The 19,265-nt window shown below is 32.7% G+C and overlaps 1 protein-coding gene across 1 annotated transcript in view; it reads right to left on the bottom strand.

Annotated features, from left to right (window-relative positions):
- Window positions 1–10,114: 10,114 nt before the first annotated feature.
- CCDC85A (coiled-coil domain containing 85A) overlaps window positions 10,115–19,265 on the bottom strand; it is a 79,452-nt gene continuing 70,301 nt past the window's right edge. The window contains exon 3 of the mRNA XM_053459456.1: window positions 10,115–10,736. Coding sequence (XP_053315431.1) covers window positions 10,687–10,736 — 50 coding nt within the window. The 3' untranslated portion in view covers window positions 10,115–10,686. The remainder of the gene's footprint in view (window positions 10,737–19,265) is intronic.

Raw genomic sequence — 19,265 nt, forward strand, 5'->3', positions numbered from 1 at the left:
ACATGAATGATATATACCCAACTATATCTCAAAGAGTCCCCAAGATAAATATTATAGTTTAGAGCATTTCCATCACCTCTTTAGGAAAACTAAATATTATAATTAATTCGTTTTTTCCGGTAACCAGATGAGGCTTCAAATAGGGTTAAATTTTAATCTGGTATAACACTTAAATAGTATTTGCTGTCAAGAGCTTCTTAACAAAGGATTAATCAGTTTACCGATCCTATTTCCAGTAGCTATAGTGGCCTTAAAGGGCTAATTAGATCAATTATGCTTCCATCGAGCAGACATTTTGATTTATGGCCGAGTTACCTTGGCTGACAATAAATGTCTCATTTTCTTTGCTATAATAACATAGATTACAAATGGGAATGGTCATCTGGTATCCTCTGCTGTCTGCCTTTATGTATTTATAATTTATTCCATATAAAAGCTAGAAAAGATTAATCTGCATATTGAAAAAAAAATCCCTTATATTTTTTTCAGACTTCCAAGCTAAAAGCCATATTAGTAGTATCAGTATAGAATGTAATGAATGCATAACATTCATTTCTTAATACAAATGTACATTAAATACTGGAAAATATTTCCATTTTCAAATGTGTTTTACTTATGAGGAAGCTAATCATGTAATACATATTCCTACATTTTTTATGATTTCCTGTCCATTTGTTTCGGACAAAAATCAGACTATTTAAAATTCAGGAATGTAATTTGTTTTCCGATGCTCACATTTACTCTCATTCTCTTTAGTCTCTTTCATGCTCTTTGAATGTCTCCCTACTATCTCTGTTGACCACTTCCACTTCCATGTCTCGCATATCCACTTTCGTGTCTTGCATCTTGTTGTTCTGCATCTTCTTCTTTCGACTGTTTTGTGTGTGGGGGGGTCTGGCCTCGTTTTTTGAGTTTCGTACAAATCGACAAAATCGTCACATTTTGTTAAATTTGCAATTCGTACAAATCTGAATGCACAAGTCTACTTGTGTAACCATGAGGGACTAATGTTATATTTGACAATCTTTTTTTTATATATATATAAATGAATAAAGGTCTTATTAGAGTCTTACCCTATGAAAGATTTCAAGCTTTGAAGTTTAATTGTTTTCCATCATCGATTATTCATTACTTAAATATTTTCAACACCAACTTAAAAAGGACGTAAGGCTGTAAGTATGATTTATTCTTGTCTTTAATTATTCATAACCCAAATGTTGGAAAAACAGGCATGTTCCAAAAAGGAACCTTTGACAAAAGTTTGGAAAAATAGAAATTGAAAACTTCCACTGACCAAATAATTCTGATACATAGCTTTAATGAGAATGGTGATTAAAGAATTAAAGACTGGATAAATTAAACACAGGGTATTTGTACTTGCATATAGAATTGGTTAAAGGTCAGAATCCAGGGAGTTTATGTTAATAGAGCATTTTCCATGTTTCGAGTGGAGTGATTCTGTCTTTCAGCTCATTTTTTAATCAGCGCTCATCGGTAATATTTGTATTTTTAGTTGACACAAAAGTATGTAAAATAAGTAAATCAGAACTGGATGTTATCTCCATGCAGTGTGATTTAGAAAATAGAAGTTGGGCAAATAAATGGTAGATCCATTTCTACATAGAAAAATGTAAAATGATCAACTTGAAGAAGAAAACCAGCAATGCTAATTGTACATTGAATGACTGTTTAGTTGGGGAATCCCTGGATGGCAAAGGATCTGGGAGTATTTTCTCGCTTCTGCAAAAGGTATAAAGTTGTTATCTTGTATTAAAAACATAATATTAACTCTTTATATGTCATTGGTAAGATCACGCCTTCAGTATGCGGTACACTTTTGAGCACCAGTTAATAAAAATACATCAGCACACTGGAAAGTGGTAAAGACAGGGAACAAATGTATTAAATGATTTCTTGCCTGGAGATTTGGTGAATGACCAGCCCTATGTACAAATATATTGAAGGACAATACAACTGGGGTTCTTTACATGTATATAAGGTTATAGACAACAAGAGGACATTCTCTAAGGTTTGAGGAAAAACTGATTTTATGTTACACAACAAAAAGTGTTTTTTTTTCAGTCTGGCAGTTAAGATGTATAATGTACTGCAAAGTAAAGTAATTTATCTAGATTTGGGTTCATAAAAAAAAAAAAATTTAAGCTTTCTAGAAAATGCAGTCATTCAGTGTAATACCTATTTAACTGTATTACTTTTAGTTTTTCACTAATGTTCACAGTCTGCCAAAAGTAGTGACTACTCTGGCTTATGATACTCTTCCTTTCTTTAAAAAAACAAAGGACATACAAACTTCTGGGTGTTCCTGGCATTATAACTAAATGGAGTAAAATTTAAATATGAAAGAAGCTTATGTTATCAATGATGAAGAATATAATCCTTATTACCTACTACAGCATTTTTTTTAAACTCCATTATTATGCTAACAGCAATTAAACTTTATTTGTCGTCTCTATATGACAATATCTAGTTGGGTTTTGAAATTTAAATTATAGATAAGACACATTTCTCTTACTCAGTTATTGGTACAGGGAAGACAGATGGGTATAAAGCAAACTGGTATTAGGTTATGATCCCAAGATGAAAGAAGCTTATGTTATTTAACTGATGATTTGCTGATCTAAAGCTCTACTGAGTAGGGACTTACCATGGAGCCATGCAATGTCCATTGGGTTTGACCTGGTTTTAAACTTTTTTGTAAATTGATAATTATTGTCTAAAATGAGTTTATTTGGTACTGGGAATAATATATATTAAATTTAGTATAAATTGACTAGGAATATATACTAAATCTAGCATGAATAGACTAGTATTTTCAGTAAATAAAGCTTGTTCCTTTCCCTCAAGGAGACCCCAGAGTTCTTCTTTTTTCACTATATTCTATTCTTATAAATCAGATGAGAAAGTGTAGAACAGTAAAGTATTATTTGGACTCATATTATGTAAATATAAGAATGCAGAATATATTCTGAAGAAGCATACATTTTTTCATGCTTCTTTAGAATATACTGAGACATGTCAGCGGAAATATGCTTAAGGTATATATCCTTTTGATATCGTACAGTGTATTAGAATAGGCAGGATGTGAACAGTTCTAGAATGTCAGGTTGAGCTCCAGGCAATGAAATATCCAAAGCTCCAACAATACTAGCTGTTGCAAGACCAGCAGTGACAAGAATTATACAATAGCAAATGACAGTTTATGGATGCTGCAAAATGCTAGCACAGGCGAACCTACCTATCTATCTATCTATCTATCTATCTATCTATCTTTATATATATATATATATATATATATATATATATATATATATATATATACACAAATGAATGGGAGCACACAGGGAATTTAAAATGCCAATCCACAAAGGATTTTATTAGCACATATGCATTATTATGTATAAAAGCACTACCACCTGCCCAGGTGTGCCCCAGCAACTATTTCAAAACATAGAGGGACATGCTTGTGAGATGCAGCACTGAAGGGGCATGTTCATTGAAGGCTTGACATGGATTGTTGAACATCTGAAGTCACATGGGTTTCAAGATCAAAAACAACATAGGCTTACCTCATGAAGATCATGTCAAACAAATCTTATTGATTTTGATTGGGTGACTAAAGTAATTGATCAAGGTGGTGCAGTAGACATTGCGTATCTGGATTTCAGTAAGGCATTTGACACTGTCCCACATAGAAGACATAAATAAACTGCAATCTCTGGGTTTAGATCCCATTGTTGTCGAACGGATTAGGGAGTGGCTGCGTGACAGACAGCAGAGGGTTGTAGTCAATGGCGTATATTTAGAGCACGGTCTTGTTACCATCAAGAGCATTAAAACCCAAGGACAGAGTATAGAATATTTTATACTGTCCTAACCTCAATGCGCGAGGAAAGGGATTTAGGGGTAATTATTTCTGAGGATTTAAAGGTAGGTAGACAATGCAATAGAGCAGCAGGAAATAGATTAATAACTTGATATTTTCAAAGTCACCACTTTTTATTACTGCAGTAAAATAAAGTGATCTAGAAAACAGTATTTGTACAAACTTGTTTCCTTTGTCAGGAAATTAATGGAATGCCTTCTAACATCAAGATAACACAGAACTGGTACTAATCAACACTTGAATTGTTGACTAAAAGTAAAATTTGGCTGTGAAGGTGAAAAATGTATTTTAGGTAGTTAACACAATCAGTAGTGCAAATGTGACAAATCATTCTATTTTATATCATAATCCAGAAAGCATAGAATATTTGTAATATGATGCCAATCTTAATTATAATTTAAAAAAAGTAAACATTTATTCATGATTACAATTTTCAATTGAACCTAATGCCATTCTATATTTCCATTACCTATATTTATCTGTTAGCTGCAGCTGTTATTAATTCACTGAAAAATGTAATTTTTTCTCTTTTGTTTAAAATACATCAGTCTCCCTCATGTTTTATTTCCCATTAATGTGGAGCTTCTGTTTTTTCTAGATATAGTTCTCTTTATCGTGTCAAAATGTTATATAATAATCAAGTCTGCAGAATATGATTGCGCTATATAAAACAAAACATAATAGTAATAAAATATAAGGGATACCCTTAGCTGCTAAACTATACACAATACTAGAGTAAGAATCTTAACTTTTAATTAATGAAAAACACAAATATAACTAAATATGGTGATCCCTAAAAGTCCTCATTACTACCAAATAGCTCTGCTAACACAGTAGCCTAAAACCTGGTTCATATGGGGAAATAGTTTTCTCTGGGGGATCTGGAATTGCCCCTGACAAAGCTGTTCTCTGTCTCGCCAAAATGCGCATCTGGCACCATAAGTTTGACTCGGGTCGGCACCAATATTGCTCATGGTTGACATTTCCTGGGTCTGTGTTGGACAATTTAATGATGTTCTCCTGGACTTTCACAAACCTTGCAACGGACACTGGACACTATTCCTATCCCTGGTTTGACTCTAACCTACATAGCGATAGCTTTCCCTTTTTACTCCTAGAGATTAGATTTATATGAATATTTTTCTTTTAGAATTGAGGGGGTTTTAGGAATAATCGAGATATTGTGTGCAGACATTAAGGTCATTGAGTCATGTAGGGTTTTCCTACTGTTAGTTTAGTTTAGAACCCTCCTTATATGATTTTGGTTAGGGATTTTAGGGATCACTATATAATTTGGCTATATTTTTATTGCTTGATCTGTTAAGTTTTAACTTTATTGAGTTCTTACTCTATTGGTATGTATCATAATTTTATACAGCTATTTGGGATTGCTCAGTCCAGGGCTGTTCTTAGGACTTCCTCATTAAGACACTTAATTTACACATTTTAAGTTATTAATATTTATTGGCTGACTTATTCCGAAAAGGGAGTATATCCTGTAGGCCGTGTGCTGAATACACAAAGCTGCATGGAAAAGAGTAACAGGGCACCCGGCAGGCAGCTGCACAGTTGTTAACTGGCCTTAAAGTGTCAGGGCTGATTTTAATCCCCAGCAAATTCCAGCATATTTACTAACGAAAAATGTGGCATGTTGCGGATTTTAGTGTTTTCCATTTCATCTTCCAAGACCAATTACATACCAATTATAATGTATTTTCATATGTGGTGAAACCAATATAGGACAGGAACAGTGGATGGACGTTTTAAAGATCAGTTACATTTAATTAGCTGGAACACATTTATAGATTATTACCTGGTGTGACTTTTTCCCTATCAATAATGAGACAAACACAAAATATTGAGGATAAATAGTTTAATATTGTTGCTCTAATGAATACATATACTTAATGCTATATCATATGCAGAACTGTAAAAAAATAATCTCAATACAGTATCAAAATGTACATAATTGTCTCTAATTCAATACACCACAATCTGGTATATTAGGCACTCCAGATAAGTGCTTCAGGCCTGTATTTAGATATTTTTATCTATATGATAGGAATGCAACAATTTCCGTTCATACAGTACTTTAAAAGTTAGCTATTTGCAATTGCACGATAAACAAGCCATGCAACTATTTGGTATAGCATGTTGAGATCAATATTCTACTAGTGATATGTGAAATGTATTTTAGTAATTATCATTAAGTGCGAAGGCTGTAAAAATGCAATACCATTCGGCATAATATTTTCATTGTCATAGTTTCAAGAAAATGACAATTTTTGCAGCATTGTTCTCTTGTGCATTCTCTCTTTCCACATAAAAAAAAAACAGTAATACTATTTAGGGAATATTACAGCCTTTCTTCAAACAAAAGTTCTATTTTAATATCAAAACATACTTCCAATACAATACAAAATACAGTCAATAACATTATGATTGCGAATGCACAAATAACTCTAAAGTGAAAATAGTAAGGCAATGTGCTTACATTTTGCTCTCATTCATTAAAAGTTCTGTTCCACATATTTCCACGTTCTTAAATTATTTCAGCGCAGCATTACAGCATTAAATCCTAATAGTGTTGAATGCCATAGTATAACATTTATTTTGGGGAAAAGTATAAGTAAACATTGTCTTGTTCATAATTGTCATAATTTACATAAAAAGAGGCACTGATTTCTTTAAAAAAATGAAAAAGCTTCTTAGAGTTGTTTATATTTTTTATGTCATTAAACCAGAATTAAAAAAAATGAATGATAGCTCTTCTACAGTTTATTTGCTTAACATGCTAAAAAAGTGGAACAGCACCTTTTAAATATACATTATACAAATGGTGTATCCCGTTGTGTAGTATAATTGTTTCACATACTGAAATAGAATAGTGAAAAAATATATTAACCAGTGGCACAGTCAGTAACATAAGGTTTATGATATTTATTAAAGGGAAAGTTCTTGGCACCTCCTTTAAAGAAGAGTACTCTATGTGTATTTTAATATGCATTCATTCAAAAATTAAAACAAAGAAGGATAACACTTACCTGACCTAGAAGCTGCACCCCTACTGCAGTAGCTGCCCTCCTTCTCCATGGTCCGACATTTGTTGCCACTGATTTGCTACCTCGAGCCGCCAATCAATGGCGGAAAAGTTTTCACATTGAAATTAATTGGAAAGCTTGCTGTGCCTTTGCACAGGGGTCAGAACCCCTGCCCGCAACATTCACAGAGCCAGCACTGGAACTGACTGGAGGTGTACAGAATGATATATTTAGCTGAATACATCTCCTGCTCTGCATTTAGCTGGAGGGGGTGGAAGAAACAGGCAAATGCATATGAGGGGGTTCTGCAGGACCCCCCCAATGCATTTGCAAAATAGACACTATGACAATTTAAAGCACCTACAGAGCTATCAATTGCATTAAAGTGTCTATGCTGGCTGGGGTGTTAATTTAAACGTGTCATTCCATGAGATACATCATTTCTTTTTTCTCACCAAGAATTAACCCCATATGGGGTGACTTAATGAATAAAGTGCAGCGTGGATGCTACATAAATTAACTCATCTTCATTTCTTCCGGATTCAGCAATTAAACTAGTTAGGGATATAGTCATATGGTGAATTTCTTAAATTATCAATGCCATAATTTTCCCTTAAACTAATGTTAAAATGCTTAGATCCTCAGGTACATTACCAAACAACGTGGGTGAAAATTGGTGGAACTGAAAACACAAAAGTCAAAGTTTAAAATATTGAGCTAACTTTTAAGATCACTGTCAAGTTTCTAATTGGCATCACTGGTATTTGTCAGGATATTTTCGCATTCTGGTCCAATGTATTACATAACCTTTAAATATCACGTTAGCTGCCATGAAAACCAACAAAGCTGTCAAATTGATCTTTACGAAATTTACCAATTTGTTTTATGGCAGAATATGTTTTCCTAAATTGCCTTTGTAAGTCTATATCTAGTGTCTCTAAGATGGACATTGCTTGAATGTAAATACAGTCTATGTATTTTAACGTAGGTTGTTTAAAGTTTAGGAATATTTTAGTTATTATTCTTTTTATGGCCATATCTGGGGAGCTCCCTGAAGGAATGGTTTTGTGAGGGGGTTAACAACTATATTAAGAGATAAGTAACTGATATCTACACAGCAAATAATGGATGGCTGATTTCATCACATTGATAAGCTGATAAATGCATCTGAACATTAATAATTGTGATGATAATCCATAAATGTTCTTGAACCAAATACCCTTCCTTAGATATTAGCTAATTAAGTAATACGATTGAACAAAACACATGAAGTCTTTATTACCTATTGCCTACAAAGGATATCTTAAGCTTCAGTTACTATTGTGATCATTACTATTGTTTTATTACTTTATCAGTTTATTAATATGTTACTATTAGATTATTAGCAGTAACATAAAACACATAACTATGTAATAATAAAAAAAAACAATAATACTTTAATTGTTGACATTACAATTGGATATGCTACTAAGCATATGTCTCCATTACATGTAGGAGCAGGGTAGGAGTACTGCTTACACTTTAGAAAGAAGAATAAAAAAGGAGAACAAAAGTTAAATATTTTACATTAATCTGCATTCTTCTTTGGGGCCAAAATTCCATACTCACATATTTACCTACATGGGTCAGAGCTGTCCCTAGCCTGCATTGAATAAATCTAAGAAAATCAATACCGCTGTATATGTGAGTAAAACCCAGTGGACCACAGATTTATATCCTTTGGCTACACCCAAAGCTCTATGTAAAGTCAAAGGGGTATGTAAGTGAAGGAGCCCATGTTACATTGGGTAAGGAATTAAAAATTGACATATCATATGTATCCTTATGCACATGTCTTTGGCTGGAAATGTTTAGGTGCTTTGGAATCTTTGCAGTTTTGTAAATTTAATGAAGGATTACTTTACAAAATGTCCATATTAAAATAGAAATATTATTTTGTCAGTTATTGGTAAAATATAAGATGCAAAGGGAATTTTCAGCCTCCAACTAGTGCACCTGAATATTTATTTAATATATAATATTACCCAGCTCCTTTAACTCATTACAGTCCTTTTTGTGCATTATTGCAAGATATTCCCTGTTATTATGCCTATTAAATGTTGTAAGACCTAAGGAAGCTTAAATCAGATTTTGGTTTCCATCCATATTTGTTTCTAGTCCTGTGCCTTGATAAACAAAGATACAATGCATTTTCTAAAAACCTCTCATGTGGAGTGCAATGGTTACTGTTATAATAGTGAAATACAACATAATATATAAAAAAGCCTTTCACACAAAATCAATTGCCATTGCATGTTGCTATATTCTGTCCTGGTATTTTGTGAACTAAACAAGAAGAACGTATAAGCTAATTATATGTACAACCATTGTGCCAAAGTTCAAAGCAGATATCATGCGCTAAATTGTCATATGCATTTAAATAAGGTTAAAATGTGTGTCAAATATATTTTGTTTAAGTCACCCGTTAACATATGAAAAATATAGAAGATTGTTGCATTCCTATTGCGTAATACAGTGGAAAAATAAGTAACTATGTTTTGTAACAAGCCTGTTGCACATTTGTACAAGTAACTATTGTAGCATTTTAAATACATCACACATCTATTGAAGCATTTAAGTACACACAACCTAACATTTTTCACATATGAAGAAATCCAACTACACGCATCTATGGCACCTCTTGGTCAATACTCAGGCAATCTAATAAGGAGCGTCTAGCATTTCAGTAATGGAAGGACATGCTTTCATAATGTTAACACATGATATGCAAGAAAAGCTTTATTCATTTCAATGCAGTGCAATTCTGTAAAGCTTATAATAATCAGGAAAATATATAAAACTGGAAAGGCTGTCCAAAAAAGTAACAATTACATTTTTTGTTTTAATTGAAATAAAGCTTAATGTTTGCTTAAAGTCGAGAGTGGTCCCAATTTTGTCCTCTTAAAGTATGTAAATAATATCAAAAAATCCTTGTTAATTTTCGAAATAAATATGTTTTATGTTATGCTTGCTACACTCCCTGAAAGGAAACTATATTCTTTTAGCACCTCAAAATACAACAAATTAGGTAATACATTATCTGGTAAAAGCCTGAGCACTAGGCTATGCTAACATCACAATAAGAAGCACCACTGTAAGAATGTCTAAACTGATAGGGCAAAGGAAGGGGTTTTTTTTTAGTTACAGTTTGAAAACATTTTAATTATATAATATGCAGGTTATTCACTGTGTTTAACATTACAGGAAATAGTCCCATGCCACCTCTTACAATACTGATATTACTGATAAATGTGAAAAATAAATTAAAATATCCAACTTGGTATGTATTTCATACTCAAGAAATAACCAGTTACTGTTTGCTTTTATTCTTTGATATTATATCTAATAGGTAAAGACTTTTAGAACATTTCCACATTTCAGGAAGGTATACTGGAAAATGATTTTCATTTTAAATGAAATGTGTTTATTGTTTGGCCTCAAATAGCAATGCAATCATAAAAATATATTTTATATGTGCTTTAGACTAATGTGTGCATTTCTCCTCAAATGGTATCATTGCAGCTTGAAATACTGTATTAAATTATTTGTGCCTTTTTAAATAAATCAATTTATCCAGTGATGCGTTCAGAAGGCCCCATGTCAAGGGCTTCATATGTGTGATAAAATCATCTCATCAGAAGGGCTCAGGCAATATGTGTCTGCAATCAAATTGGCCCCTTGTACTGTTTCCCAGACAAATGTCTAATTCCAGGACATGAACCTGCAGCATCTCCAAGTTTCCTCCACACAGCCTAGAGAGAGAGAGAAAGAGGGAGAGAAGGAAGGAAAGAAAGAAAGAAAGAGAGAGAGAGAGAGAGAGAGAGAGAGAGAAGAAAATGTTAGCACAGTTTTAATTATCATAAATTAATATGCAAATGAATTCACTAAAATCTAAGGTGGGGGCATTTGTGTACATTAAACAGGGGCATTGCTATATCTCCATTTTGCTCTAAATTAATAATTAAGACTGGATATTTTTAAAATGATATTTACAACTCTAAGAATTTTATATGATTTATATATATATATAACCAGATACCAGACGCTGATACATGAAAAAAAAATGATTTTCAGGTTTTTGCTAAGGTAAGGTACATCATTAAAGATAATACAACATGTGTTAATAAACATAAAAGAGGCACTTATATTACTTGCAGAGCCCTTAAAAACACCATAATATATCTCTGCTTTCAACTCTCAATACTATCCATACAATCCCACTGCATTTTTCCACAAACCTTATCTATACCGTCCTACGTCTATTCTCTTAACCCCTTAATGACAAAGCCCGTACGGGCTCAAAATGCATTGTTTTCAATGGGTTTAGGGACCGCCCATTGTCCTTAAGGGGTTAAAATCCCTGTTCTCTCATTCTTGCCTAAAAAAAAAACTAAGATCCACTTGTTCAAAAAAGCATTAAACATCTCTTAATACCCTACAACTTGCATTCATAAAGAAATATGTTTCCCTCCACCTTCAAGATCTACAGACCAGTGATTTCTCCATGTGAATTTCGCTACATTAAAGCCACCTTTTGTCTTAATCCCTCTCACCGTTGACTCCTAATACATAATAAAAGCACCCAAGGAAAATAGACCACTAGTATAATACATATACATACATATTTCGATATTATAGTGATTTTACTCTTTTTTTCCAGTAACTGAACATTTTAAGGGAGACTGTCACATCTGAGATAAAACCATAATATAATCCATCAAACTACCTGCTAACCTGTGTTATTATTTTTGAGTGCTCAGCTTTACATTGTTCCCTGATTTATATTTTCCAGCTCTGGCAACCACCAATATCAATTTCAATAAATTCCACTGAATATTATTTATTATTTACAATTTACTGTTAATTCCAAATGTTTTGCAATCATGCAGTGGATCAGTAAAATTAATATCAAACATATCTTAGAGCAAGACACTGATTTAAAATGCATCAAAGCAAAAGGATGACCCATTTCACATACAAAATAACAGTGAATTCTAATATAAATACATCATGAAAACGAAACAAGGTAATGAACTGGATATAATCTGGAATGTGACGCTTCGTCTTTAATGATGGGATTAAGTATACATTATATAAATATAGGCTGAAAGAAGACACAAGTCCATCAAGCTTGAGAAAATTCTTGCTACTAAACATGTTAAGTTTAAATACAACATTAATTATTTTGGTATTTTACTCACTTGGCTGAATTCTGCTAAATAATGTTTATAGTTTTTTTTAAATATTTAATGCAACTAATGTATTTGACATTTTATGAACAAAGAGAGATGATAAGTGCTTTTCAAGGTTCTTCTTCAATAATATACAAATCCTCCCATACGTAGGCTTACCCTGCACATACTGACTCACCATTATATTTCTTTATATCACACTTTAAAAAAGAAATGTCAGTACATAAAAATAAAAAAAACAATAGTGTGAATGTGTGTGCCTTATGTTAAAGAAACTACAGTTCTTTCATGTTGCTTGTTTTCTGAAGAAGATGATATTTTGACTGTAACACAATGATTGTATTTTAGTACACACTGAACAAAAATCCTACATTGACAAGCTTTTTTGAGTATAAATGAGTGGACAAAATGTATGCCAAAAGTAGGATTTGTTCTAGATGTATGTTTCAAATGACATGAGAAAAATTATACTTCTATGCAGCAGTGTAAATGTAATGAATATTATAATAACAGTTTACCATATTTTTGTTTGTTTAATCACAACATTATGACAACACGTTTCACTCAGCATCTTGTATTTTGATACATTACTTCACAATATGGAAGTAAATTTAGGAAATTCATAATGATTTAATTTTCTACATTTTTCCACCAAAAAAAAAAAAACAAAGCAAAGCAGCCTCTAGAGAAAAACAAGCTTCCTTCGTGGAAATTAATATATGTATGTTTTTGCAGGAAAAAAACCCAAAAACATTTTGTTGTGTGTATGTTGTAGTCCACAATATCCCAATTGACAAAAAAGAATGTTTGTATTATAATTAGGTAAAACTAGACAGATCCAAGTTTCATGATATAATATATATATATATATATATATATATATATATATATATATATATATACACATAAAACATAGGCATATGAAATATAACCTGCGTAAAAAAATGGTAAATATCCTACTTAAAAAAAACCTTTTAGCCATGTAGTATCTAGTTTAAAAAATCAAAACTACATCTCACCTACACAGAATATCAAGCAACTTTTTTCTTCTGCCATGGATTAAAAATCTTTTTCTCTAGTATATACCTAAACGTCTGCTCAAATTTTGCTCAGGATTTGTGGTTATTATCCTGTTTCATTTCTTGATGTTCCAGAAAATGCCCCTTTAGATCAACCTACTAGTATGAAATACAAAATACAAAGGATTTGTGGCATGCAATAACATATGTAGCACAAAACATCTTATAAACATAAAATATCTTAGGGTCTAATGTTTTTTTTTATATCTAAACTTTCACTGTGAACATAATATTTTTAAAGCTTTTTTGTAATCTTTACCGATTTAATGGAAGCAGAACACATTCATTCATGCAGTTCCCATGTTTTTTCATACATATTTTATAACAACTGACAAAATACCTTAGAAACAGAACTCAACTCAGATCTTTTTTTTACATTTTATTTTCATTTAATTTCCATTTAAATTTTTTTACCACATGTGCGGTGGTGTGGGGAGGAGGGTCATGTCAAGTATTTTCTCGGAGCTGTCAAATTATAAAGTGCAGTATTAATGAAAAAAAGGTACCATAATAATGACAGTGCATCTGTACTGAAATATAGTTTTTGTTCATCTCATAATATCCTATTCATTGTGGCTGATGGCAGAATGATCCCCATTTGTAAGTGCAAGGCCTCATCATAGACTGTAGCCCAGGTAGTTGTTTGTAGAGATTGGCAATCAGATATTTGGACTAGCCAAGCCTTCAAATTGCCACGCAGTGTCCTTCACCTCTGGTTGTATAAATCAGGTCCTTCATTCTCCACTTTTCTTTACCCACTAAAAAGAGGTTACATGTGATGATAATCAATGTAAGGATATTAATGTTTTTGCAGCTTTAATATAATGTAGGTTTTGGTGGGCTGCCTTCCACAAAGGTGTAAATTTAGCATTATTGGTTTATTGGATGTACTTTACAATTGCTGACACAGAAAGGCTGTTTCTTCGTGGTTCCCTGGCACATCAAGCACTGGTGGTGAATACTTGGCACTGTACCATTAAGTAATTAGTTTAGAAATGGATATGCATAAGAAATATTGCTTGGGTTGAAAACTGGCTTGATGATACAATTCAGAAAGTTGTTAATTAAAAATGATAGAATTGGACAAAAGTGGTAGGTTGTGTCCTAGGTCCACTTCTATTTAATGTGTTTATTTAAGGGATAGCAAAGCTATCATATGCACTTTAATGTATAAATTGAAAAATAGAAAAAAAAAGTCAGGCCTGAAATACCAACAACTGCATGTAAAATATATAATAAAACACCAAAAGAACTATTTTCAAAAAGATTCTAAATATCAAAGAACAGTAAAAATAAGAGTAATAGCAAGAATAAATAGTTATATATAGCAAGAAAAATCTGTTTTTTAAGCAGATCTGGTATAAGGGAAATAAATCTGACAAACAAATATCAGATTAAAAAAATAAAAAGCAACAAATATAATCAATACAATTGTAGAGCAGGGGCAGTGAGAGACTATGCTCTCCCTCAGCAAAAATAGAAAACATATTTTCAAAATTCCATAGGCAAATTTATAATCTAAGTAACAATCGAGAAAAATAGAAGGAGGAAGAAAGAAATAAGATTAAGAAGAACTAAGGATACCAAAAGTAGACACAAATGGTTCAAATTTGGTCAATTTAAATGATCCAATTACTTCATTAGAGATTATTAAAACTATACAACATCTAAAGAAGAAAAGGCACCTGGTCCAGACATATTTCCTAGTCTTTACTATAAAACATTTAAAACTACATTGTCCACACATTTGCTAGATCCATTTAATCCAATAAGAGAGAATAAAATGTAGATATATATGTTAATGTCCAATATAAGTTCTATTTTGAAAGCAGACAAAGATAAAGTGCTAACCAAAACTAAAGACTAATACCACTAATAAATGTTGATACAAAAATGTAGTCATCAATTCTGGCTAGCAGATTAAAACAAGTTCTTTTTAAGATGGTGCATGTTGACCAATCAAGTTTCATAACTCAAAGATTTGCAAGTGATATCAGGAAAATATTAAACATTATGTATATGACAAGAGCTCAGAATAAGCCCATGCTTACCCTATCATTGGACACCAAAAAAGCTGAACCTACCTAAAAGAAACTTTACAATGCTTTGGTATACTAGGTCCTTTTTTGGATGCCATCTGGACATTATACAAATCACAAAGTACAAAAATCATTGGATCAGGTATCGCATCTCCTTGGTTTGAAAGTTATAATGGCACCCAGCAGAGTTGCCTACTATCTACCTTATATTTGTTATCTCTCAAACCTCTAGCCCAAAGAATAAGAAAGAGTAAAATGGAAGGTATGAATACTGAATAGAAAATATCCATCTTTGTGGATTATGTTATTGTCATTTTGAGTGAAGTGGCCTTATATTTGAAAGATGTAATAAAAGAAATTGAGACATTTTGTCAGTATCATCATACTATAAACTCAATACAGAAAAATGTCAGGCCTTAACAAATAAATAATTCAAAGAAAACTATTTTACAAAAAGATTTGTTGGACAGAGGATCCTATAAATTATTTGGGTATTGATTTTTCTTTTCATGTAGAAAACATGATATAGATTAATTATCTACCATTATACAACTTTATTAAATGATTGGAGAAATATATTCATATTTAGATCAATACCAAATGAGAGTTAGAAACAATATTCTGGTAGAATTTCTAAAAAGATTTATAGGGGCAGGTTAACACCCAGGAGTCACTTGTAATATCCTCTCCAGAGGGTATAATCAAGTAGGTATAGGAATCCAAGGAATCCCGTGATAAAAACTCATAAAGCAGCAATGTTGGCCCATGTGGTTTACTTTGGAAATTGATACTATAGATTGCAAAAGTTATAATTGTATTATTTAGAAGGTACGCCAATCTCAAAAAATTTAATAATCTGATTAAAAAAACTACATGTCAGCATATGATATTCCATTACAAATACCACTAGATAACTTTGAAAAATTTCAGATATTAATTTAAAAACTGGCAAGAAAAGGGGATAACATTTTGTAAACCAATTAATTTATATTTATAATGTGGCATTCTCTGATATGACCACTTGCTATAACCTCCAATTAAAATAAATATAAAAAGACCTATGAATAAAAAAAATATATAGAAAAAACATCTTGAACAAGAATCGCCAAGGTTTCTCAAGGCAATGGAAAATAAACTAGGGGAAAAAAGTCTTTAATATAGTTAAAAGCGATGACTTCCAATAGAAAGATGGCAGAAAGATTTCTGCTTGTCTATTAAAGAAATGTAATGGCTTAATGCAATTAACATCACCAGCGCTGCCATACATCAAACAAATCTACTAGAACGTTCTTACAAACTTCAATATAGGTGGTAAAAGATTTCTATCAAAATAAAAAATATATGTCCCAGCAGTGATCTTCATTGTTGGAGATGTAAAAAAATGATTTGGATGTATGGTGGGAGTATGACAATTTCAGTGGGAATATGTCTTTGCGGTATTATCTAATTAATCAGATCAAACCATCCAACCAGATGCGGGACTGGCACTTTTCTAGATAGGTTTATCCAACTATACCATAAGTAATCGTAATCTTATTACACAAATTTGTTGTGACTTTTGAAATTATGGTTAAGGTGGAGTTTCAAGCCTATATGGAAAAATGGTACTATATAAATAATTCTGATTATTTAGATCTATATTATAAAATATGGTACCTTTGTTTTCAGAGTAAAAAAGTTAATACTTGCTGAAGGAGGAGAGAAAGTTGGCATTTGAACGATGTGAGAATTTTATATTTATAAATATAAATATATATATATTATAATGTAATTTACTGAAATATGTATTTAAGTGTAAATGTACAATCATTTTATACACAAATTGGTATGATAATTTCTAATAAAGCATTTAAAAATGTCAGTGCTTGCTTGCAGATTACCTTAAATTAGGTATGGTCCTGTAGTGTGGACTGGATGTTATTACTCAGCAAGGGAATTTAGCCAAACTATGGGAACAGATGGCAGATGGGATTGAATATTGAAAAAAGAAAAGTTAAGGATTTTGGCAAAACTGTAAATGTGCAAATTATACCTTAAATTGCATCAGGGAAATCATTAAATGAGAATGATGTGGGAATAATTTCACAAAATAAATTTAACAGCCATTTTCAATGTCACGCAGAGCAGTAAAATTCTGGGCATGGCTGTCCATAGAATGTTTTCAGGGGGAGTCAAATACTAGCCCTGCCCAAGGGGGGTGGCATAAGCAATATAAGGTGGAGCATGGGTGGGACTAATGTACCCCACATATTCCAATGGGGCATGGCATCATCCCAATTAAATGGAGTGTTGACCCTGCCAACATGTTGTTCATTACAGTTGATGCTGTAATACCATCACCTGTATATAATGCACATACAGATACCCTTGTCTATTTTATTTACTATTCCTGCCCTGGCTTGCAGTTCCTGGAGATAACGTCTACGCGTACAGTGCGGCTCTCTGATATTCAGTTGAATTCTGCCAGTGTGGTCATGCATGGATGGGCCTGGTTTTAAATAAAATCTCCAGCAGGAGAGCTTGGAAATATCTTTAACCCTGCCTCTGTTCAGGTTCTCCAGAACCATCCCTATTCTGCAGGTTGGCAATTTAATTATTCAAAATCACCTGTCTTTTTTCAAACATTTTGCGAAGTTTGAGTCACAAATTTTGAGAGGGAAGCCAATATACAACTTGAAAAAGTGCAGAAGTGGACTCCAGAATAAATAACTAATAACATTATACAAATATACAGGAAGAATACATGCTGCAGTTTGGTGACATGTATGTTAATAGCATTGTACAAAGAACAAGAGGTCTTTTGGATCAAGAGTAGGAAGGTTAGGTAGAAGGGTTGAACTTGATGGACTTAGGTCTTTTTTCAACCTTATGTACTATGCCTTCCATTCAGAATTAAAAGAAATCTACTGCCTAAAGCCACAAAGATGGTTCTTTACAGTGAGAACAGTAAAGATGTATTAGCTACCTACTAGGCTTGAGAATTCAGATTTACAGAAATTGCAAATTGCAGAATTTTGATTTGATTTGTACAAAGCCCTGAAAACAAGGCCAGATCCCTCACAATTCAGACAAAAACAAAGGAAATAGCTCAGAATTTTCATCCAAAATGTGTAAGCCCACATTTACTCACACTGTCTCACTCTCTCACACTCACTCGTTGTGAGTTTCCTTGTATTCTCTGCCAACCACTTCTACATCATCTTCTGCCTTATTACTTCTCTTCTTTCTTCAATCTTCATCTGAATCTCCACAGATATAGTCCTGTGGGAACTTCCGCCAAAATGGCAGTGCTTGCGGTGACGTCCTCTACTCAGTACTCAATCAGGGAGATGATGTCACCAAAGGGCCGTCATTTTGCCTCACTTGAACTAAGGGCAATATGACAGCATGTCCAGTGACATCCTCTCCCCAATCCTCCAATGGGAAGAAGAGAGACAATAAAAGATAGAAGAAGAAGAAGAAAATTCAGAAGTGGTCGGCAACAGCAGAAGTGGTTGGCAGAGAAGGTAGGGAAACACTTAGAGAGCAGGAGAGTTTTCAGATGAACCGAATGGGTATGGAATGAAATTTCTTGCCTGAAAAGGAATAGGTGAAAAACGAGCCAAAAAATTATTTGGGGGGGCAAAGAGACAGAGACATGGAAGAGGTGGGGAGACCTTAAGAGAGAGTGTGAGAAAGAGTGGGTGAGAGAGTGAAAGAACCAGTGAAATTCAAAGGAATATTCTGAGCTTTTTGCTTCGTTTTCATTTACTTAATTGGGAGTCCCATCTCGTTTTTGGAGATTTGTACGAATTGACAAAATTGGTAAATTTCATTCAAATTGAAATTTGTATTAATCATAATGCACACGTCTAATGTATGGTAACAGGAACAATTCAGTTTTAAGGACTATGTAAATCATAAATGTAAAATGTACAGATAAATATAAAAAGCAATGTTTACCACAAATATTCAGTTTAGAGCATTGTTTT

The sequence above is a fragment of the Spea bombifrons genome, chromosome 3, assembly GCF_027358695.1.
Source record: "Spea bombifrons isolate aSpeBom1 chromosome 3, aSpeBom1.2.pri, whole genome shotgun sequence".
Classification (NCBI taxonomy): domain Eukaryota; kingdom Metazoa; phylum Chordata; class Amphibia; order Anura; family Pelobatidae; genus Spea; species Spea bombifrons.